At 38.5% G+C, this 24,526-nt stretch overlaps 1 protein-coding gene across 2 annotated transcripts; it reads left to right on the top strand.

Moving 5' to 3' along the window:
• Nucleotides 1–504: 504 nt before the first annotated feature.
• Nucleotides 505–23,135, top strand: BPNT1 (3'(2'), 5'-bisphosphate nucleotidase 1). Of its 2 annotated transcripts, XM_025991303.2 has the most exons (10): nt 511–680; nt 6,346–6,472; nt 10,442–10,546; nt 11,453–11,560; nt 12,657–12,705; nt 14,571–14,662; nt 15,839–15,883; nt 18,665–18,862; nt 21,161–21,266; nt 22,497–23,135. In XM_025991303.2, the coding sequence occupies exons 2-10, from the start codon at nt 6,353–6,355 to the stop codon at nt 22,643–22,645; spliced, it is 972 nt and encodes a 323-aa protein (XP_025847088.1). In that variant the 5' UTR covers nt 511–680; nt 6,346–6,352; the 3' UTR covers nt 22,646–23,135. The 2 variants fall into 2 exon arrangements, with proteins under 2 accessions (XP_025847089.1, XP_025847088.1); XM_025991304.2 differs by lacking the exon at nt 15,839–15,883 and having other exon boundaries at nt 505–680.
• Nucleotides 23,136–24,526: the final 1,391 nt, after the last annotated feature.

Below are 24,526 nucleotides of genomic sequence, written 5' to 3'. Positions count from 1 at the left end.
CAAAACCAAACAGCAATCTCCAAATCATTAACAGGGAACATCTGGTCCGGAAAAGAGAGTATCTCCCAGGATTTACTGGCAAGCGCATGAAAGGGTCAGACTCTTAAGAATCTCTTAAGTAATTGAACACCAATAAAAAATTTATTTATTTAAAAAAAAAATCTCTTAAGTACTTAGAAAAAAAAAAAGCACTAGTGACAGTTTCGCATAAAGCCATGCTGCTGCGGGGAGCGCAGGTGGAGGAGACGTCGTGGGCCTCCTGCGGCCCGCCCACGGACACCTGCGGGTGCAGGCTCGGCGGTCGCGGGCCTCTGCAATCCCGGGAGCACAAAAGCGACTGGAAAACCCGCGAAGCCAGAATGAATCTTTCAAAGTGGACACCCCTCTTCCCGCGAGATTAGGCGGCACGCGCCGCTGGAGAGTTCAGGGGAAAACGCGGAGACACGGACCTTTCCGGCGGGCGGGAGTCTCCGGCGGCCGTGGGAGTAGCCGTTCTGCGCCTGCGCCGAATTTCCCGCATGCGCAGTAGCTGCGGTAGGTTTGTCCTCCATCCACCGACGTGCGACCTGCAGCCGGGAAGGCGTCCAGGTGCTGGACACCGCGAGGGACCTGTTGCCTCATAGCCTTCTGTTGTTAGCCTTCAGGTGTCTTTCGTCTAGCTTTGTTCCAGGCTTATCACTGTAAGTCTCTCCCCCGCGAGTCCGGCCAAGGGCCTTGGGGAGATCTGAATCGTTCATTGGTTCCCCTCAACTCCACCCCTTTGCACGGATACAAGATTGCAGGGATTTAAAAAAAAGAATGAAAAGTTTGCATGAATCAGATTGCTCCTCCAGATGTTGCCATTTCGGACTTAGATTCTTGAGTGTCAGCAATTTAATTGTTCATCGGTGCGTTTATTTTCGCGCTCCGGGGTCCTTTCATGGCTATGGATCGTAGAATTAACAGGGGAAACCTGGATCCTGGGCTCGTTAGTGCACTCGGGTTTAGAGACCTCCTGACGCCTGAAATTAAAATTTCGTTCAAAGAGCACACTTTGTTCCTACTGTCTGTCTGACGTGCTTGTAGGCTTGCTTGATGTATTCAGGTTACCCCGAAAATCTAATTGCTAGCTCAAAAGATGTGTACGTTTTGCTTTTAGTTATCTTTGCAAACTCGTCCTAGGAGGTTTGAACCACTTTGCATCCTTCCGAACAGGTCAGGAGGATGCTCCCTCGCCGTCACGGGCTAGCCAACCCCGCGCGTATTTATTATCTATGCCAGTCTTAGACATGAACAGTCATCTTTCACTGTTCTGATTTGCATTTCTTTCATAATGAAGTTAGGCATTTCGTGTAAACAAATGGCCATTGTTTTTCTAGCAACAGCCTATTTGTATCCTTTGCTCATTTTTCTACTGGAGTATTTCATTTTTAACATATTGATGTAAAAGCTCTTTCTTAAAGATTTTTATTTATTTGAGAGAGACAGAAAGCACCAGCAGGGCGGGGGGGGGGGGGGGTTGGGGGGTGCAGGGGAAGAGGGAGAAGTAGACTCCCTGCTCAGCAGGGAGCGGGATTCCAGACTGCATCCCAGTACCCTGAGATCCTGACTTGAGCCAGAGTCAGAAGCTTATGGGGCTGAGCCACCCAGGCTCCCCTAAAAGCCCTTTACATAACCAAAATTAACTCAGATGTCTAATATGTGATACAAATTACTTTTTTTTTTCATTTTGTCAATCTGCTTTCTTTGCAGTAGTTTGGTTACACTGTTATCTTAATTTTTATGCAAATTTGTGAATATATTCTTTATTTTTTTAAAGATTTATTTATTTATTCATGAGAGACACGGAGAAAGGCAGAGACACAGGCAGAGGGAGAAGCAGGCTCCATGCAGGGAGCCTGATGTGGGACTCAATCCCAGGACTCAGGGATCATGCCCTGAGCCAAAGGCAGACGTTCAATCACTGAGCCACCCAGGCATCCCGAATATATTCTTTTATATAGATTTTTAGTTCTTCTCGTGCTTAAAAAAGTCCTTTACCAAATTTACAAAATATTTCATGCAGCTTTATTCTTATGCTTTTATGATTTCATTCTTTACTTCTAAAATCATGCATTGGGGATGCCTGGGTGGCTCAGCGGTTGAGCGTCTGCCTCTGACTCAGGTCTTGATCCCGCGGTCCTGGGATCAAGTCCTGCATCGGGCTCCCTGCATGGAGCCTGCTCCTCCCTCTGCCTATGTCTTTGCCTCTCTCTGTGTGTCTCTTATGAATAAATGAAATCTTTAAAAAAATAAGATAAAATCATGCGTTGATCTGGAAAGTATATTGATACAGAGCATGCAAAAAGGATCCAACATTTTCTTAAAAAGATTAGCATTTGTTTCCACCATTTTTGTATGATTAACTTTCCCTTGTGATTTGAAATACCCCCTTTAGTGTGTCTGGATCTACTTCTGGAATTTAATTCTGCTCAGGACAAAACTGTTCAGTTACGATAGTTTTACATCATATTTTGGTAGCCAGTAAAGAGAAAATCTTGGCTCATTGTTCTTTTTTCAGAGTTTGCTCTGTTTTGCTCATATTTTTATTTTTCCACATGACCTTGAACCTTAGCATCTCTTTTTTTTTTTTTATGTGAATTTTATGAGGTGAAATACAACTAGCTAGTATAGATAGGAGTCAGTACAGTTAGTTATAGTTTGCAATGCCATGTCATTTAAATATTCCATGTGCTATGGTAGATGACTGTTATTAGCACAACACGATTTGAATTTTTCACCTTTTTCTTTTCTTTTTTTTTTTTTTAATTTATTTATGATAGTCACACACACAGAGAGAGATAGGCAGAGGGAGAAGCAGGCTCCATGCACCGGGAGCCCGACGTGGGATTCGATCCCGGATCTCCAGGATCGCGCCCTGGGCCAAAGGCAGGCGCTAAACTGCTGCGCCACCCAGGGATCCCGAACCTTAGCATCTCTTAATCAGGTTTCAAAAAATAGTCTTTGTATTCTGATTGAGAACTCATCATTCATTTTTAGATCCTAATCCTCATGTGTTCCGCACCTTTATATTCAACTCAAGATTGATTTCCCAGGCTATCAAAGGAAGTGGATCACTTGATTCCTGCTTTTATCCTTCAGAATTAGCCCTATTGGCAACTCTAAGGGTTTTTTTTTTTTTTTTCTAAGGGTTTTTTGAAGGATGGGATGTTAGGTTGATAGCCTTTAGTGGCATACAACCTTTTATCATACATACTTTTAGCCTGAATGTTATGGAAGAGAATCTGTACTTTGATTCAGGATTGTATTGGTTATCATATTACATATATACTCAGGGTCAAAATAGTGTTGCAGAAGCTATAGGATTTTTTTTTGTCTTTAAAACTACCCTGATGTCTCTGCAGGATAGCCAGTAATGAGGACAATTATCTCAATAATGGTTAGCCAGTATGATTTAGTGCTTACCTTGTGCTAGGGACTGTTACAGGTGCTTTACCTGCTTTACTCATTTAATAATTACAATAACCCTATATTATAGATACTATTATTAACTCCATTTTGCAGATTGAGGCACAGAGAATTTAAGTGGCTTTCCCAAGATCACACAGCTAAAATGTGCCAGAGCCCGGATTTGAACACTGGCAGTTAACTCCAGTGCCTGAGCCTTTAGCTGCCTTAAGCTGTTTTTGAGTGAGCTGTCAGAAAGATGTGTTCACAAAGGGTGGTGTTTTAGGACCCAGGAGGCATAAAGCTGGTAGGGAAGGAAGTACAGTATTTATAATCTGAACTACCTAAGGAAGTTAGCAACTTGCAGGCAGCTTTTCCACAGCGGTGACAGTGGTGGCAGCAGTGGTACAGGTGCTCGGTGCTCAGTGCTCGGTCCTCGGTCTCCAATACTATCAACAGGTGATTCTCATTTGGGTTCTAGGACGGGGGCAAAATGAAAAAAGCTAACAGGAACCTCTTTTATAGATAAGTTTTGATAATATAATCAGGCTCATTTTCTTTAAATAAGGGCCAAAATTGTATCCATTTGTTTAAAAAATATGTAAGAAAAATATTAGACAAGGGGTAATAATATTTCATTACTAATTATATTTGGACTGAAGTATTTCAGAGAAATTGGTAGGAATATTCTATTTGTCAACTAAAAGTGATCTGCAGGATCTCTTTAAAAATCACTGTTACGCTTTACATCAAACCTGTTACGTTCTTATGAAACCGGTGTTAGCTTTAATTGGCAGTTCATATAGTAGGCATTTTGTGAGGGATGTAGTAGATAAAGCCTAAGTTTTTATTTATAAGAAAATACTGTGGACGTGACAAACATAAAAGTGGTTTAGTCATATGTGAAGCCTGACAAGGCTAGAATGATTTCTTAACTGGCTTAAAGGTAAGTGATATCTTACCTAAGTGAAAAGTTATAGCACTACCGTGTAGTGAGGGAAAATGATCTGCTTTTCACTAATGGCCTTTTATATAACATGGGGACTAAACGAGCAGACCAGCACATATTAAAATATCCTCAGTAGTTAAGACATTTGGGTAGTACATGATTATTTGCCTGAAGACTACCTTTTCCAGTGTAGAATAAATCAGATATGTAGCAGGTCATGGGTAATAAGGAAGTAGAGATAAGGTCAACAAAGTGCTGGATTATTTCTCCTGTTTTCTATTTGTTCTGAATTAGTCATTTTCATAAGCAGTTTTTTTCACCTAGCATGCCTGTAAAATAAATCTAGCCTGATTATGTTGTAATAAGATAAGCGGAATTTAAATGCATAGGAATTCATTTTATTTTCATCTTAACTCCAGACAGCTCCTGGTCACAGTATGGGATGCATTACCTTACGTCAGATTCAATTCTGTTCTCCTTCTGAAGGGTTTCATACACTTCACTTGTTTATTGCCTCAATTAATGTTCCTAATCCCCGTGAATGGGATGAGGATGAGAGAAAAAAGACACAAAGAGCTTAAAAGGCACATCAAATCAAACACGCAGTCAGAAATTGGTGGTAGAAAAATGACTCTTGCTGAATTGAGGTTCATAATGTCCCTTGTGTTCTGTATTGTGTTCCTTTGTTGCATTGAAACAATGTTGACCCAATTCAGTTAGAGTGGTGAGAGTTTTTGTCATTGATTGGTTCCCTGTGAGCTCTCTGAGACAGAGATAAAGGCCAAGAGGTTTGCTAGGGAGTGTTCTTGGGGTCACTTGGGAAGTGTGGACAAAGTAGTGATGCCCTGGGGAGTAGAGAGTTGGGCCGTGATGCAGTCTCAGTGAAGGCTTCCCTCAAGGCTGGGCATTCCAGAAGCTAGGATGACCCAGGAGAGTTGGGGTAGCAGTCCAGTTGGAGTGTGGAGTGACCTTTAAGTCCATCCCCTTTGTTAACTGGTATCAGGTGTAATGACTCTTCTTAGCAGATAAATTTCCAAAGAAAAGTGGCAGCTAAAGGCCATCTGTTGATGGTACTCTTAATAGCTGGGGGATGCCCTTCAGCCCTGAAGGGAGTTTGAGTGGTACATCCTAGCCTGAAAGCAGTAACTAAAAATGCAGGTTTTGAATTTGTATTTTCAAAGAGGAATATACTTTGTCCTGAAGACTGTTTTTCCCATATATTCCATTGGGCCAGGGGCTATTCTGACACTTATTACTTTTCCGGGTGATTGGTCTTCACCCCAGTTAGCTATGTTGCACGTTCTCTTTATTTGGCAACTGATGTTGATGGTAGTAAATAGCCAGCATATTACATTTTATTTAGTCTCTAATGGAACATTCATTGGTTTTTAGACTCTAACTGTAATAATATGCAAGCCATCCTCTTTTTAATTACTCTGTACCTACACCCGTATGCCTTATGCTACTCGTACCTCTCTGGCTCTTACCAGTTTTACTTTACAGAGTTTAGGTTACAATATTTTACTCCCAACCCACCAAAATATTAGCTTGCTTGTGGCAGATATTGTATCTTTTATTTTTAGCCCCTGACGCACTTTCCACCTTTCCACGGCCTTTGCCTGTACATAGATACACCTCATACATAAAACTTTTTTACATGCTCATAGACTGAGGCCTGTTTTTCTCCCTGCTTCAAAATGCTTCATCTGCAGAGAGAAAGGATTGTATTGTATAGTATATATACTATATACATATACTGTATATAATATATACTATACATTGTATAGTAATACAATGTATTGAGAGAGTTAATGCTAAAATGGAGGTTTTTTCCAAGTCTCTTAGTAAATATTTAATAAAAGGTCTACACAGTTAAATACTCAGTAGCTATGTGTTGAATTGAATTCAAGTGACTGAAGCCAGGAGTTGGCCTTGAAAGTAACACAACATTTCTCTTAATTTCTCCTTAGGCTTATCATGGCTTCCAGTCACACTGTGTTGATGCGGCTGGTTGCCTCAGCATATTCTATTGCTCAGAAGGCAGGAACCATAGTCAGACGTGTTATTGCTGAAGGAGATCTGGGTATCGTGCAGAAGGTACTGAAAGTCTCATCTCATTTCATACTGACTTTATTTTTGTCTTAGCTAAAGGATATAATAATCTGGACACTTCAATGGTTGAAATACTTAATGTCTCCCCTACAGAGATTGCAAGACCCTTAATTCAAATAGTCTCTGTTTCTGCTTTGAAAATGACTCCAGGCTTCCTGCATCCAAAACTCTTATTTGTATAATTAAGCCTTCTGACTGCTGTCCAGCCCCAGAGCACCGTAACCAATTTCGTATCCTAAAGTAATCTCTTACAAGACGTTCAGTGCTTAGCGAACTTGGCATGTTGGTAAAACCTGGCATATAAATTAGTATTCCTTATATTCAGAGCTTTAAAGTTTTTCCTTCTTTATGGAAAAGAAACACAGAACAAGGTGGTTTTATTTTCCCCCTAGTATGGTAATTAAAAACTTAGATAAATTTTTAAAAAGTAGGTAAATTATCATAAAGATAGTTTATGGTGATAGTTGATTCTTTTGGTTGGTTTTGTTTTTTAGGTAAGCTCTACACCCAGTATGGAGCTTGAGCTCACAACCCTGAGATCAAGAGTTGCAGGTTCTACTGACTGAGCCAGCCAGTTGCCCCTTAGTGATACCTGATTATTTTTTTTATTTGATTTATTTATTAGAGAGAGAGAGTGTGCACACAAGTGGGGGGAGGGCCAGAGGGAGAAGCTGACACCTTGCTGAGCAGAGAGCCCCATGTGGGGCTCAGTCTTAAGACCCTGGAATCATGGCTCCAGCCAAAGGCAGACACTCAACTGACTGAGCCACCCAGGTGCCCTTTTATAGTTGATTTATTTATTTATTTATTTATTTATTTATTTATTTATTTATTATTTTTTTGATAGTTGATTCTTAAAAGAAAATCCTACCATGCTTGTGTTCTAGTTTAAAATATAATTTCTTGGGGATCCCTGGGTGGCTCAGCGGTTTGGCGCCTGCCTTTGGCCCAGGGCGCGATCCTGGAGTCCCGGGATTGAGTCCTACGTCGGGCTCCTGGCATGGAGCCTGCTTCTCCTTCCTCCTGTGTCTCTGCATCTCTCTCTCTGTGCCTATCATAAATAAATAAAGAAAAAAATATATATTAAAAAAAAATAAAAAATAAAATATAATTTCTTCTATAAGATTTGGTTATCATTTCACACTATAATTTTACTATAACTTTTAAAGGAGGTCATAGTGTAATTTTGACCAAGCGAGAAAATTATAGGATATGATTAACCATTAACATTAAAATGATTTATAGAAAGAATTATAGTTAAGTCACTCCTTTATGATAAGACAGGCATGAGGCTGACTTAAGGGAGGCTATTAGCAGAAAAAAATGGCCAAAAATATGAGTAAAAAACAACTTAGTAATAAGTTCAGATGAGCCAATTATATGACATTCAATATAAGTGCTTTTAAAAATTCAGAATGGGGTGTCCGGGTGACTTGGTCAGTTAAATGTCCAACTCTTCATTTCAGCTCAGGTCATGATCTCAGGGTTGTGAGATCCAGTCCTGCATTAGGCTCTGGGCTCTGTGCTGGGTATGGAGTCAGCTTGGGATTCTCTTTCCCTCTGTCCCTCTACCTCCCCATCTCCTCTGACTAGAAGAAAAATTAAGAATAAAAATGGAGGGTGGTGCCTCGCTGACTCAGTCAGAAGAGTACCCGATTCTTGATCTCAGGGTTGTGAGTTCAAGCCTGATGTTGGGTATAGAGATTATTTAAATAAATAAAACTTAAAAAAAGAAGAATGAAAATCATAAGTTAAATCTCATTTTTAATTTTGATAGACTATGGGCTTAATAGCATAGGAAGTAGATGTAATATATAAAATATCTTGATTTCAGGAAAAAAATTTTCATGCTCCATTAACAAAAAAGATTTAAGTGATTGGTAAACATGGAGATGACATCTCCCATCCCCCATCTTGAACCACTCTTAGGTGTGTCCATAAGTGGGTGAACAATGTTACTCATACATTTCATTTTAATTCATGACTCACATCAATCTAGAAAAGATCATTGGTGACAGATCATAGGACTCTGCTTCTGACTCCTTCCTATTCTCTTTAACCATTAACTTAAGTACAGTTTTAAAAATTCATTGAACGTGTCTTCTCAAAAGTGTCATAGAACAGGAGGATATAGAGACATATTTACTAATATTATTAATAAAATTAACCTGGGAAGAGTAGTTAATATATTGGATCACAGAATAAGTATTGAAAAAGTTACAAACACTGGGAAAAGAGGTCCAAATCTAACAGGATATTGTATCAAGAATAATTATAAGTTCCCAAAATATTCATGTTCAAGTAATAAGAAGAAAATCTGATTTATATTTGTTTAAGAAAGAGGTTTTAAGTTGACAACATACATGCTCAATGATAAACCAACAATGTAATCTAGTGACTTTCAAAAGGGTACTAATGTTACTCTCTTTTTTGTTAAGTTTTTTTTTTCTATTATGAAAAACAGGAAATGGAGAAAAATAGCAAAAATAAACAAAAACTATCCATCATGCCACCACTGCCAATATCTTTGACCATTTCTTTTCAGAGAGATTCCTTGGTATCACTTATTTTTAAATTGATTTTATGCTGTGATTAAATTAGGTGTACCACATTGCAGTCTATTGCTAAGGAGTAATGGAAAAACAGTAATAATTTCCCTGTCCTCTGTACTGGTAATAATTTCCCTGTCCTTTGCACTGGTAATGATCTCCCTGTCCTCTGAACTGGTCAGGGACTTCCAGGTAATAGGTGATAAAGATAATAATTGGCCTTTCCTCTGTACTGGTCAGGCATTTTAGTACTTTATATCCATTTATTGAGACAGCGGAATTAAAAGAGGCAGAGCAGAATTAAATTTGTCACTCAAAGTATTTCAGAATGATGAGATCTGGCACTATGTCAGTAGAAAGAGCAGGGAATATTATCCTGGACAAGAAAAGAATTGGAATAGCTTTCCTCATATACTTAATGGTTGTCCATGTGTCTTCTTTACTTTATAGGGAGTAGTCTCTAGACTTGATTGATCTATGTCATCCGCAAATTTAACAGTTCTTTTAAGAAGTTTCAACAGATATTTCTAGAGTACCTATGGTGTACCAGACACAGTTCTTTAGGAAGTACAACAAAGATCTCTGTCTTTGTGGCCCTCCATACCAGCAGACTCGTTCTTTGCATTAAGGTAACCAGCAGACTTCAGCATGGCATAAAAGTCTTTGATTTCCTTAATCATTCCTTGTTTCACTAAAAAGTATTGTAAAACTTTTACTATTTAAAATAATACAATCTATAATTCTACCTAACAAGGCATATATAAATTGCAACATGTCATAATTCTGTGAAAACAAACTAACAGAAGAGGTTGTGGCTGTCAATTGCAAGATTTTGCATTGTCTTTCACTAGAATAACTGTCTGACATAGTGATTGAGAATTCTGGAGGTAAGCTATGTATATCAGATGTTATTGCTGTCATTTTCACATTTTTTATATTTTAGAAATAAGAATTATTTCTATCATCCAGAGGACCTCTTGAATTATTAAGAAAGTAGATGCTTAGTAGATTAGTAGCAGATTAGTGAGTAGAAGTTATAGGAGGATCCATATTGGGGATACCTTTCAAACAGCTAAAGATAGTTTTCAGCTTTGACTGCCTCGAAAAGTTATGAATTTCCTATCTCTTCATCTTTTGAAGCAAAAGATTGACCTAGAGATCTTATGAAGGGGATTTCTCAATAAGTTTAGACTATAATAATCTAAAAGCTCCTTTCCAAACTTTAACCACTTAAAAATCCCTTGAGAAAATCCGAACCAGGAAACTAGTTGACCCCTTTGGTGTTAAGTTCCATGAACCTAAAAACAGACAGTGCAATTTAAATGACGTAAACACTCATGCATTAGGAATCGGAGAACAATTTATTTCGTGTTAGTTCTGCTAAAATATTCATTCTTTGTTGCAGACCTGTGCAACAGACCTGCAGACCAAAGCCGACCGATTGGCACAAATGAGCATATGCTCTTCACTGGCACGGAAATTCCCCAAACTAACAATTATAGGGGAAGAGGTAAGACTTGCCAGGAATACAGTGTTTTTTTAATGACTGTTTACTGTGTGGATTTATAATTGCCACTTTAATGATATATATACCACTGTTACTACTTCCAGCGTTCTATCTGGTGTTGTAACACCAAAATACTCATCCTGTTCCTTGGACTTGAAGGAAATGTCTGATTATAAAATATTTTAATCCATTTCTAGGCTGATGTCTCAATTCTTGACTATAGAAGATATGGTTCCTGTTGTAATATTCAGCATGCAAACTATAAGATGGGTAGAGTTCTAGAACTTTGGAATAAAATGGATTTTGTGGTTTCTGGTGTTTTGTTTTTGTTAGAGTCATTTGCATGCTTATCCAAAACTATAACGTGGTTAAAGTGAAGGAATTAATATCTCATGTAATTGAGAGAGAAGTATCTGATGTCAGAGCCACTTATTTTTTATTTTTTTATTTTTTATTTATGTGATAGTCACACACAGAGAGAGAGGGAGAGGCAGAGACATAGGCAGAGGGAGAAGCAGGCTCCATGCACCGGGAGCTCGACGTGGGATTCGATCCCGGGTCTCCAGGATCGCGCCCTGGGCCAAAGGCAGGCGCTAAACCGCTGCGCCACCCAGGGATCCCCAGAGCCACTTATTTAAGTGTTTGTAATACTTAGACTTTTTTTTTAAACTGTGCAAGATAATAAAGGTGGGATTTTTTTGTAGTCCACTTTGATGAGCCATATATGGTCATTTTTACATTTCAAGCACTGCTTGCTTTATTTTCTGACTCATGTAAGCCCTAGCCATAAATGGGAAATAAGAAGGCCTAGTGAATGATGATGCTACGTTTCTCCTGTTACTAAGACAAAGAAAGGGTGCTCTGTGAATACCAAACAGCTTCGGTAACCACCAATGTTATCTGTTTTAGGATCTGCCTTGTGAAGAAGTGGATCAGGAGCTCATCGAAGATGGTCAGTGGGAGGAGATACTGCAGCAGCCATGCCCATCCCAGTACAGTGCTATTAAAGAAGAAGACGTATGATCCATATGATTACTTCATTCTTTGTTAACCTTCCTGTTTTTTGCTCTAGGAAATAAAACTTGCCTATAATGTTGAAAAGCTGGTAGAGACATAAGATAGAGGGCAACCAGGAATATGGAAATATTTCAGGGTGGCACAGAAGTGTCAGGCAACCATATGGAATGTGTGACCTGTTAATTTAGGGTTCGGTTTCTCATCCTGTCAGTTTCTTCTCTGCTCTAAAAATACTTATAGGGAGAACATCTAATTTGTTAGTAGATTTGGTAGTAAAGTGTTTCACTGGTAATTGGGGCTGGAAGGAGATGAAACAGGTCATTCTGTATTATATGTTTGGAAGGCCATAAAACTCACCTTACTTTTAAAGCTGCTTAAGTTAAATCTGTGGCTTCAGATAACTATCATAAATCTTTAGTTCTTGGATTTTGATTTATTTAACACGCATTCATCAAGTACCTTCTGTGAGTATGGCACTTTGCTCTGTGGTAGGGAGGATACAAGGAAAATGAGACATAGTATCTTCCATAAGAAGTATGCCTCATTCACAGATTCACATTAAGCATCGTAATTCTGGTGGGTAATGCATCTCCTGAATCATGTTGAAGTCCTAAGCAGAAGGGATTTCTTTTTTAGTCTACTGTCAGTTTATAAATCATTTGTTTTTCTTTGCTGTGTATAAATGGTGTCCTTAATTAAAATTAAAGTGTCATTCTTTTTTTTTTATCAGCATTTATATGTCAAAGTGAGTAGCAGCTGCACATTGTTTAAAACATTTTTGGTGCCACTTTAAAGTTTTCCCTGCACCACCACCTAGATCTCAGTGTGTTCATAGCATTGCATTTATTGTTCAGGTGACAGTAAATTTACCAGTTAAGCATTTCATATTTAAAATTCTTAAATTAGACTTTTCTCTAATTTAAATGGACTTTTTCCATGATCACAAAACAATAAGGTTTTTCAGTCACAAAACTGATGACATTAGCTTAAGCAACTCATAACATAACTTCAAAAATGAAAAAAAAGGTATTTTTAATCTACTTACTCCTATTTTTAAAATAGTATATGCTTAATTTGGATATTTCCTCTTTTTTAGCTTGTGGTCTGGGTTGATCCTCTGGATGGTACCAAGGAATATACTGAAGGTCAGTATCTCTTTGGTGTTTGTTTTCAATGGCAATAGGTCTAGTATATGATATTTTGTTGGAAACACTTAATATTTCATCTGCTTCATAACAACCCAGTATCATATTTTACGTTTATGCCCTAAAGCTGTACTTGTACTCATCCTCGCTGTTATTGTGTATCAGTGATTGTCATGACAGAGAGAGAAAATTCATTCTCTTTAAATCCCACCCTCCGACCCTCTACCAGTGCCACAATTCTAATGTTCCCCAGGTAAGAATAACTAACATGAAGCCGGGGTTAACAGAGGGACTACTGAACCCACAGCCCTGTTGGGGCAGAAAACAAGGAAAGGCCAAGCTGTTCTCTACCACCACCGCCCTCCCCTCGCCTGTGAGCTGCTTTCTCACTCATAGCTTCACCTTTAAAGATGAGTTTGGGAACACAGTACAGTATTTTTCCTTTCTGAAATTGTCTAAGATGAGAAAAATTAGAAAGCAGTAAATTAAAAAAAAAAAATTGGCAGCATTAAAGTAAAAAGACCAGGCTCAGAGCCAGAGTTTTAGGTTTTAGGAGCAGAGCCTATATAAGCTTAGAGTTTTATTTTTGAAACAGAGATCTACACACAGGTTTTCTTATATCGGTTCTCACCTTCATGACTTAAATAAAAAAATTTCTCATAGTCATTATAAAAAACTTTCTCTGTTCTTGGGTAAGGCATATTTATAATGAGTCAGTCATACAGTATGTATGCACGTGTATGGATGTGTGTGCAGTAAAACATCGCTATAATCCATTGAGAAATAGGGAAGCTCTAACCAGCTTAGTAGATATAAGAGCACCCAGGTAGCTTGTTGAGATCTGGATCCCCACCTCCAGAGATTTTGATTCACTGGCTCTGGGAAGGACCCTGAGAATCCGTATTAAAACTTATGCCAGGGGCAGCCCTGGTGGCGCAGTGGTTTAGTGCTGCTGTGATCCTGGAGACCCCGGATCAAGTCCCACGTTGAGCTCCTTGCATGGAGCCTGCTTCTCCCTCTGCCTGTGTCTCTACCTCTCTCTCTCTCTGTGTCTCTCATGAATAAATAAATAAAATCTTTATAAAAAAAAAAAAACAACTTATGCCAGTTGAAGGGTACCTAGCTGGCTCAGTCGGTAGAGCACGTGGCTCTTGAACTCAAGGTTGTGAGTTTGAGCCCCATGTTGGGCATGAGGCCTACTTTTAAAAAGAAATTAAGCCAGTTAATTCTTAAAAAAAAAAAAAAAAAAAGATTATTCATGAGAGACACAGAGACAGAAGCAGAGACATAGGCAGAGAGGCAGGCTCCCCATAGGGAGCCTGATGTAGGACTTGATCCCAACACTCCAGGATCACGCCCTGAGCCAAAGGCAGACACTCAACCACTGAGTCATCCAGGTACCCCTGGGCCAGGTAATTCTGATGCCACTTGATAATCTGCAGACTCCACTTGGAGAAACTTTACCTTAGAGACTTGAAATGCAGATCTAGACAGTGATCCTGGAGTAGAGTGATCCAGCGATCTCATCCTGGTGGGAGTGCCATGGATGGTGGCAGAGGGGCACAGGAATCTAGCGATAAAGGCTGCGGAGTTATGGCTGCATTATTCCAGTGGCTTACAAACTGTACTAATGAGACCATGTCTATCGATTCAGTTAAGTGGCTATACATCCTATTTCTGTCTCAGGCCAGCTATCTCTTATAATTTCTGCATTTTGCGAGCAGTAGGATTGATCGTAGATGAATCATTACAGATTTCTTACCTTTATTCCAAAAATAACTTAGAGCCATTAATGTTCTGATGGTGAGTCATGATATGAGAAAGTTATATAATTGATGTTCTTGATATTCATTTCTTCTTCACAGGTCTTCTTGACAATGTGACAGTTCTTATTGGAATTGCTTATGAGGGAAAAGCCATAGCAGGAGTTATTAACCAGCCATATTACAACTATCAGGTATTACTATAAACAATACAAAAATATTTTATTAGATAAATAATTATAGTTATATGGTTTCCTTATGTTATCTAATCCAGTGGTTTCTAGCTTCCTTGCCTGTACAGTTATTGGGGAGGTCTACAAAAACAGCTTTCCAGATCCTCCTCCAGACCTTTTGAATCAGAACCTCTTGGGGCATTGATACCAGGAATATAAATGTACCTGTGTGTACCCAGATAAACTGTGTAATTTACGTAGATTTTTTTTTTTTTAACGTACGCCTCCTGATTGAAATGCAAAAGTTTGGAAATTATTGACATGGTTCTTGATTAGTTTGGTCATTGAGACACCTGATTTACAGGTGGTTCTTGAAGCATGTTGAAGAAATGAACCATTTCAGCCAAGGAAAGATGCTAGCCATGTTGTTTTCCAGGTAATAATACATAGCGCCTAAATTGCAGTTAGCATTGTTAACAGAACTAGATAGGCTCTTGCACTTCTTGCACTCATTTCTCTTATTTTGTCTCTCTGATCTGCTTTGACTTTCTATTATACTCTAAAGAAACTATCTTCCTAAAAAAAAAAAAAAAGAAGAAAAAAGAAACTGTCTTCCTTAGAAGCAAGAGACAGCTGTCATTCCAAAGCAGAACTGTACCATAGAAATCACCTTAAGTGTTAAAGGAAATCATCACAGTAAGATATTTGAGGTATTTAGATTAGTGTGACCTTGATAGGACTTTGGAGAATCAAAGTAACCAGAGTGGGGACTATTACTTCTGAATCTCTACTCTAATCCGAGTTAAGAGCAGGAGGATTAACCTCTGCTTCTAAGATCAACTTGTTTTTTCATGTGTATGATTATAACTTTTTATTTATAATCACGTGCTTAAGATTATTTAGCAAAAATAGTACATTACTGGGAAAGTTGCCCATACTGAGTTGCTTAAGTGTTTGTTAATTTTTTTTACTGGGACTTTAATCTTCATGCAGCATTATATGCAGACACAAGTTTGCGGTTTTTATGTAAACTTTTAAGTAAGTTAATACCATTACTTAAAAGAGGGGCATTTAGTTCATAGATAATGTTGTAATGCATGGCACTTTTCACCAGAAGATGATCACGGTGCTTAGGGGTTATTAATACTTTCCATCACTTATTCCTGAGATTAGAACAATTGTATTCGTTTTCCACAGAACAATGAAAAGCAGAACTTAAGGGAACGCAAGAATGAAGCCAAGGTGAGAAACATAGTTAGGGTTCTGTCCCCACTAGGAGGTAGAAAAGAGGCAGGTGACTTGTGCCAGTTCACATCCTTCCCTTCTGCTTCTCCCACTGCTGCCTCACCCTTCACCACAGTTCCTATGCACTCTCTATCTCCTCCTTCACTCTTGCTTATTATGCCTTGAGATTTGTTGCAACAAGTGGAAAAGTGGCTCAGCTTTTTTGATGGTGTTCAAGGCTGGATGTTCAATTTTAAATAGTCATCCGTATAATAATAATAGCTAAAATTTGTCTAGAGCTTACTGTGTGCTGCCAGGCTCAAGGGATTCACATGCATTATCTCATTTAATACACACCACAGTCCTTTGAGGAAGCCTTAATGCCTGATTAATTGATTCCCTGTTTTAAAGAAGAGGAAACTGAGGCAAGTAACTTCCCCAGACCACCTGGTTTGTCATTGACACATCTGGAGATTGAAACCCAGGTCCAGGGTCACTTGGGTGGCTCAGTGGGTTAAGTGTCGACTCTTGATTTCAGCTCAGGTCATGATCTTGGGGTTGTGAGATTGAACTCCAAGTTGGGATCTGCCCTCTGCATGGAGCCTGTTTGGGATGCTCCCTTTCCCTTTCCCTGTGCCCCTCCTCTGCACTTGTTCTCTCTTGGTCTTTCTAAATAAATGAATAAATAAAATCTTTAAAAAAAAAAAAAAAAAGAAAGAAACCCAGGTCCAGACTCTTAGTAATTACTCTAAAGTGCTTTCTTGAGCCAGATAAGAGTTCAAACTTTAGTATTCTAACAGATACTGGAGCTGGTAGGCACTTAAAGAAAAACAGCATGGCTTAATCCAAAGAAACCTAATCTGTCTTTATGTCAGAGTTTCTTAACCATTATGAATCATAATTAACCATTATGAAGTAAGATGACACAGCCTTTATTATCTCCCAGAACGTTGGTGTGGTGCTTTGAATGAGAGAGACAGATCTGGAGCACAGAGGAGGGCTGGCTGGCTACCTTGTGGGGTTGCACTTACCTCACTGTGGTGCTGATTCCTTGGTCACACATCCTCTTTGCCTACATATTCACTTATGGAGGGAATAGGACATTTTTGGAACCAGAATACCCATGTCCACTCTTTAGGATGCTTTCCTTTCTTTTTCAGAATAACTGGAGAGCTGCATTAATAAACTAGTTTCCTTGAAAGCATGAAATTTGTCTCAGCAATCAAGCTAAAGCCCAGTGGGTACCAGAGCCCATCTGGACTTTTCAGGTTCTAAGACTCTCCTATATTACAGACTTGAGAGTGAACACGGGAAGCACACGAACATATGTTGAGCACCCAGTGTTGTACTTTGGTTCCTTTGTTGCCCCATTTGTGGGGCAGACAGCCTTCAGCCGGCAGCCTCTTCAAGGATTGCCACCTGTAACGAGCCTCGTGGCCCCGTGATGTGCCCTTTCTCGAGGCAGTCCATTTCTAGTGACTGATTACTGTATAAGTGCCTGGTACTTCCTTCCAATTTTTATAACCCTGAAGGGCCATTCTAGTTTCAGAGCTCTTTGTAGGGCCAGCCGAGACTGTTGCTGGGTCTGCATCACAGCTCTGTGTCTCCCTCTGTCCACTCATGCTGCCTCCTTCCCTTCCATGGGGGTTAATCTCAAGGATGGCCCATAATAAACACCCTACCTGTCTCAGAGTCTGCTTCCCAGGGAATCCTACCTACAACGTAAGCATATTTCACTGTAACAGTAGCCAGAGTACCACTAGTGGGCAAATAAGATGATGTGTCTGAAAGCATTTTAACAAGGAAAATGAGGCAGTATAGTTTAGTGATGAAGAATACTGCCTATTAGCTTGAATTTGGTTATGATCTTCCTGGAGTCCTTGGTCAGGTTACTTAATGATTCCAAATCTCATTTTTCTCATCTGGAAATCAAGGATGATTATACTTGCTTCAACAAGGAATTGGGGATTAAATGAGATAATACATGTAAGGCATTTAGTACAGTGCCTGGTACTTGCGTGGTATTCGGTAAAATATATGTCTGTATGTCTACAATATAGGTTTACTGTATTAACAAGATGGTGTTACAGTGACTCTGTGTTAATCATTTTATGCATCAGTTTTACTTTCCATGAAATCCAGGTCATGTTTTTCCGTATGAAGTGTGTAGTTATAACAGTATGTTTGAAAATTCTTTGACCTCTGCAGAGGAAAATACAGATGCTAAGATTGCATTGTCATTGCCGTTATTTTACCACCACAATTGTCAATAAAATCTTTAACTTTGGCCCCATCTTCCATGGCTACTCTTCAGTACCAGCCTATTCAATTGCCCTGTCTCCATAGCAGCAGAATACATTATTGCCATTACGTATTCCCATAGTAACAAGATCCTGGCTGTTCCTTGGATAATGAAAAGTGGTAATCAATATATGGTGTTTCATTTCCTGGGGACTTCAGGTCCTCTTGCAAACAGCTATATTCAAATACAATAATAAGATCACTGGCTGATTCAGAGAGAGACGGGAATCACTATATGATGTTTCCTTTCCTGAGGACTAAGGAATAACCATAAGTTCCCCTCAGTAGCTCTCAAACCTCACTTGTTACCCAAACAACAAGAGAATAATCAGTTGGTTATCTCAGGAAAATTACATTGTGGATAATATTGTTCTTGTTGTTTATTACATTATTATTTTTTTTAAATCTTGATGCTAATTCAAATCAGTATTCTATGTATGGCTGACATTTTTCTCCAGATGATTACAAGATTTGCTGTTGTTTCACTCATTTATATAGGCAGGACCAGATGCTGTGTTGGGGAGGACAATCTGGGGAGTTTTAGGTTTGGGTGCCTTTGGATTTCAGCTGAAAGAGGTGCCTGCTGGGAAACACATCATCACAACGACCCGGTCCCATAATAGCAAGTTGGTGACTGACTGTGTCACTGCCATGAACCCTGATGATGTACTGCGAGTGGGAGGAGCAGGAAATAAGGTATGAAAATGTCTGCCCTTCCGCTGGAATGCAATTAAATCATGGAAAGAAATCTTGAGCTTTTGAAAAATGTGAAATAAGAGCTGGGAAAAGGAATTAGAAGTTGTAATTGACCATTGAAAGCACATTTCAGCAACATTTGAATTTTTTAAAAAATATGATGGTTCAAGTCTTTTTATCTAAGAGAGTTCAGTGCTAACAGAAGCCATTAGGATAGGATCCTATGCGTCTTGGCAGCCTTTGTTTTCTCAAGGAACCACTGGGGTTACTTCCTACACCTTTCTTCTGGGGACTCTAAGGATAGGCCTGCCTGCCCCTTCCTAGATACTTTCCCCATTCTTTCACCAAGCCTTCCATCCTCCTGAGAGAATTGTGAAATCGAATCTGTATCCCTAGCCCCAATCTCTTCTCATCTGATTGCTCCCTGGATATCATCATGGTGACATACTTCAGATATCTCAAATTCAACAGACCCAATTGGATCTCTTCCTTTTTCTTCCTGCCCTCATGTGCATTCCTCCTATTTCCTGTCTGCTTAATGGCACCACTATTTTCATAATTGCTCCAGCCAAAAACCTGAAAGTCATTCTAGACTCCTCCCATCCTATCTTTGTATCTTCTTAATTCCTCCTGAATATCTCCTCTTGTCCATCTCAGCTGCCCCCATCCTAGTTGCACCCATCATCATCCCCCAGACTTTCCAGTAGCTTCCACATGGTCTGTGTGTTCAGTCCCAGTCTCACAATACCACAGAACAGTTTAAAATGCAAAACTTACTGGATGTCACTCCCTTGCCCGAAATCCTTGGATTACTCCCTACACAACAATTTAAGATCCACGCCTGTGAGAATGGAATGTAAATTCCTCTATATTTTTTGGCCCTTGAACACACCCAGCCTTATCTCGTGACATCCCCCAACTCAGATACTCATGATACTGGACTGGCTATAGTTCCCAACGCATGTGCATCTCACACTTGTATGCCTGGCATGGGGAGGGCAAATAGTAAATGCTTACAGAACTGAGTGGGATTCATTTTTCTTCACCTACCCTTTGGAAGCAATAATCAACTATTTTTAGATTTTTCAAAGGGATTTACTTTTAAGAGGATGAAAATGAGAGGTTAAAAATAGCAGTACTTTGGGGGGGAAATCTAAAACATTTCAAAGTAAAAATGTATTCTTGGTCATCACTAATTCGAAGTAGTGACAGGTGTGATTTCTCTTTGCCCTTAATTTTATAGCTACAAAAATCCCATTCTGTCTTTTATTCCCAAGGGGCACCATTCTCCTTAGGAACAAAGGCCCCATCCTCCACATCCTCCACCCTTTCTTCTATAAAAAGACTTTATTGAACAGTTAATAACTTTTTTTTATATCAAGGACTCTTTAAGAGTCTAATGAAGGCTACAGCCCTTCTTCCCTCAAGAAAATATACCTGAAATAGTTCTTGGCACATAATAAGACTCAACACGTATTTGTTAGGTGAAGGAAAAACCTTTTACATAAAAGTCTACAGCAAGGTTTAATGATGGTGTCTTGAATAATACTAAGAAGGGCAATTTGTTACATTGTGTTTACTGAGATTTTCTTCCTTCTTTCAGTCTGGTCTCTTCATCAGAATATTTGAGGTCTGAATTTTACAGTACTGATTATTTTACAGTATAATCAAAAAAATAAGTAACTAATGAAAGCCTGATAGCAGATGACTCTTTTAGAGTCATACAGTTTCTATTAGTGACCTCAGTTTTGCTTGAGTTATTAAGATGACAATTTAAGAATTCGTATTTTGGTAGTAGAAACACCAATACCTAGGATTCCAGAGACTAGAGAAACCACTTGTTAGCCTAGTCAGCATTGTGTATCTGTTGGGACTTACTGTAGTTGATAAATTAATTTACTACTTGATGTTCCTCTGTCCTTTATATAATAATGATCACTTGTCTACAAGATTAAAAATCTTAAATTTTTCTATAATATACAGTATATTGCTTTTACAGTAAGAAAAAAGCCAACATAATAAAAAGAAAACTATCGAAGTAGGACTATGAAGACTGTTCCAGTATCCTCCTTGTAGCTTATTTAGCCACCTTTTCCCCCTTCGGGTCACTATATTATTCTATGTCCTATAGTATTCTGTATGTTTCTCTGTACTACTCATGTCCTTTAAATTGGCTGAAAGCTTTAACCTGAGTCTGACAGAGGAATTGATGAACTATACTGGATAGAAACAAGCAATTTCTCTTATCCTTCAATCACTTCATGATCTAGGGATAAATTATTACCTCTAACCCTACAGATTATTCAGCTGATTGAAGGCAAAGCCTCTGCCTATGTATTCGCAAGTCCTGGATGTAAGAAATGGGATACTTGTGCTCCGGAAGTTATTTTACATGCTGTGGGAGGTCAGTCCTTTTATTTTGGGGAATTAAAGTCTTTATAGTTTTTATATTACGCTAAGACAAATTATTTCAGTATATTACTTTAGACTCTGAGGATATAAAAGCTCGAATAAATCCTAGAGATTAGTCAAATCCAACCCTGCATTTCAGAAGTGAGAAAGTAAATTTTTTAGCAAATTAATTTTTCTTTAGTTATTATTTGCCTTTTGGACTTTAATTTGCATACAGTTGATTTAATTAAACCCTTCTGGATTTGTGGCTTTAATGCTTCTAGGGTTTCTTTTTTTTTTTTTTTTTTTCCTTTGGAAAGTAAAATGTTCATCATCGTCTTTACCTCACTTAGTTTCATGTAAGCCAATATTGGTAAATATTGCAATCCTAGTGCTTAAGAACATGGAGTTAGATTTTTTTTTTAGAATGACTGAAAATATATTATAAATATATGCATACTAAGATGATTTTTCAGTTTATATTAGACATCAGTTTACTTTTAGTCTTAAAACACTTTATTTTTATTCTATCCTTTCTCCTAATATATTATCCATATTATCCCACCAGCAAATTATATGACAAGGGAGTTATTTTTTTTAAGATTTATTTATTTATTCATGAAAGACATAGAGAGAGAAAGGCAGAGACGTAAGCAGAGGGAGAAGCAGGCTCCAGGCAGCGAGCCCGATGCGGGACTCGATCCTGAGACCGCGGATCACGCCCTGAGCGAGGGGCAGGTGCTCAACTGCTGAGCCACCCAGGCGTCCCATGACAAGGGAGTTAAATTTATCACAATCCCATCTCATTAGGATGCTAAATGAAACTAATGTAACACAATTATATTTGATGAACATACTTCACTTAAACTCTTATTAAATAAAGTGTTAATATTCAGTGGTAGAATGAAGAAAACCCTTTTGAAAATGGGAATAGTAGTGATGGAGCAGAACCAACAGGAAAAGTAATCACCTCAGGAAAAGAGAAATTAATTGATACCAAGAAATATGAATTAAAAATGCTAAATGAAATTAATCAGGGAGAAAAAATATTTTTTAATCAAAATTGTTCTATAGTTTTAAATTCAAGTGAATTAAGCTTAACCTTTATAGTCACTCATTATTTTTCCTATCTTATCCAGAATTAATTGATATTATTACATAGGGAAGTAAGAGGCACTTAAAAATAACGAGGAACATAATGATCTGGCCAGCTGCTAATGTTGTATTGATGTTTCTTCTGTAGGCAAGTTAACTGATATCCATGGAAATGCCCTTCAGTACAACAAGGAGGTGAAGCACATGAACTCCGCAGGCGTCCTGGCCACGCTGCGCAACTACGACTACTATGCAAGCCGAGTTCCAGAATCTGTTAAAAATGCACTCGTTCCTTAAAGGAAAACCTCATGTACTTAGCTAGAAGAACTTGATTCTCAGAGTAATATACCTTAAAACTAATTGAGTGGAATTAGAGTTCCACTTTTACCTTATTCATTGCTGATTGGTGATTTATATTTAGTTACTTTGGAGTAGGGAGAGAAATGAAAGAATTTCTTGATTAATTAATCACCCAGACCAATTGTGAGATCGGAAGGATTCATAAAGTAAGCATTTTACAGTTCTTTTCCTCCTTGTATTTGGAGGAATGAAAGAAGGGTTTCCTTTCAGCGCACCAATCTCGTCGGTTGTTTAATCAACATTCCTGTTATTGTGAACAAGATTCCTTTAGGGCACAGAATCACAAATGGTTACCTGAATCTCATTCTTGTTTTTCACAGTAGTATTAAGTTTTCCTTACTCCAATTATGAATATACTGAAATGTCATGTATGTTGATGAAACAGATTTATGGGAAATGCTTCTTTGTAATAAATTATTTAATTCTAGCTCTTTATGTTCTTTTCCACCTTTTAAGATTTTTAAGTAGTATTTGAAAATGACATTTTGTCTACTGTGGGCATTACTTTATTCTTGTTGCATCGGTACAATACCTTACTGTGGCAAGTTAGGTACTTACCTTAGTTCTTTCCAAGGGGAGATTATAACATAAGCTATCAAAATTATTCTGACATTCTGTGCAGATTTTTCTTTTTTTAGGTCTCTCTCTCTCTCTCTCTTTTTTTTTTTTTTAAGGTCTCTTTCCAGGGCTTTTAAATAAATTTCTCTGTTACTGGATTGGGCAAGTAGTTTAAATTAATGGTTCTCAAACTCAACTACATACCAGAATCACCCAGGAGGCTTTTCAGAGGTATAGAGTCATAGGCTCCATTGCAGCAATTATGATTCTGTGTGTGTATATATATATATATATATATATATATATATATATATTTTTTTTTTTTTTTTTAAGTTTTATTTGTTCATGAGAGACACAGAGCGAGGGAGAGACGCAGGCAGAGGGAGAAGCAGGCTCCATGCCGAGAGCCCAACGTGGGACTCGACCCTGGGCTGCCCAATGATTCTGTATATTTTAAGAAGGCTACTCTGGGGATTTTGATAATCATTAAAGTTTAGATAGTATCTTCAGAACATCCATAACCTAGCCTGAAGAGGTCTTTGTGGCTTTGATACCTTGGACAACCCCAGTCTCTTGCAACTCTCTTCTCAGGGATTTTCTTCTTCCCTCTTCTAGCTGTTCGTACTTGGTCTCCTTTCTTAGTTTCATTTTGTCTTCCTTCCCTTAAATGCCAAGATTCTGCTCTAGGTTCTCTCTACTTTTTTAGTAGATGATCTAATCTACACATATGGCTTCATTTGGGCTGTTTGCCCCTATTTCCAAAAGCTTTGTCTAGTTTAGAATTCTCAGGAGCACCTGGCTGGCTCATTCAGTAAAGTGTGTGACTCTTCATCTTGGAGTTATGAGTTCAAGCCCCACCTTGGGTGTACAGCTTACTTAAAACAAGACAAAACAAAACACTTCTCAAATTCTAGATTGCCATGCCCAAGAGCCTGCTTTGATGTTGGGTATCTGTGAGTTATTATGGCTCCAAAGCTCTTCATTCTTTCTCATCCCTCCTTAAATTATTTTACAAATCCTCAAGGTGACTCTAATAACTGGCCAAATTTGGAAATCACTTCCTAAATCCATTTACTTCTCTCTATCTATAGATAGAGTTCTCTATCTATAAGGAGGAGACTAAATCTAATTTTAAAATACCCAAGTGCAATGTGAGAATAACTTTGAAGGCATTTTCTATAGGCTATTTAAAATGAGTTACCCAAGAGACATATTTGGAAGTCTTCATTCTCTCTTCATTCACATTGCCTGTACATTAAT

This window comes from Vulpes vulpes, chromosome 5, assembly GCF_048418805.1.
Source record: "Vulpes vulpes isolate BD-2025 chromosome 5, VulVul3, whole genome shotgun sequence".
Classification (NCBI taxonomy): Eukaryota; Metazoa; Chordata; class Mammalia; order Carnivora; family Canidae; genus Vulpes; species Vulpes vulpes.
Note: the sequence above shows the minus strand (reverse complement) of the source record. Positions and strands in the feature narration are given on the sequence as shown.

Bases quoted from the DNA above. Each gene is read 5' to 3' on its own strand.
- BPNT1 (XM_025991303.2), top strand. From the start codon at position 6,353: ATGGCTTCCAGTCACACTGTGTTGATGCGGCTGGTTGCCTCAGCATAT. The intron at 12,706-14,570 runs GTCAGTATCTCT...TCTTCTTCACAG, and splicing joins TACCAAGGAATATACTGAAG to GTCTTCTTGACAATGTGACA. The intron at 14,663-15,838 runs GTATTACTATAA...CGTTTTCCACAG, and splicing joins AGCCATATTACAACTATCAG to AACAATGAAAAGCAGAACTT.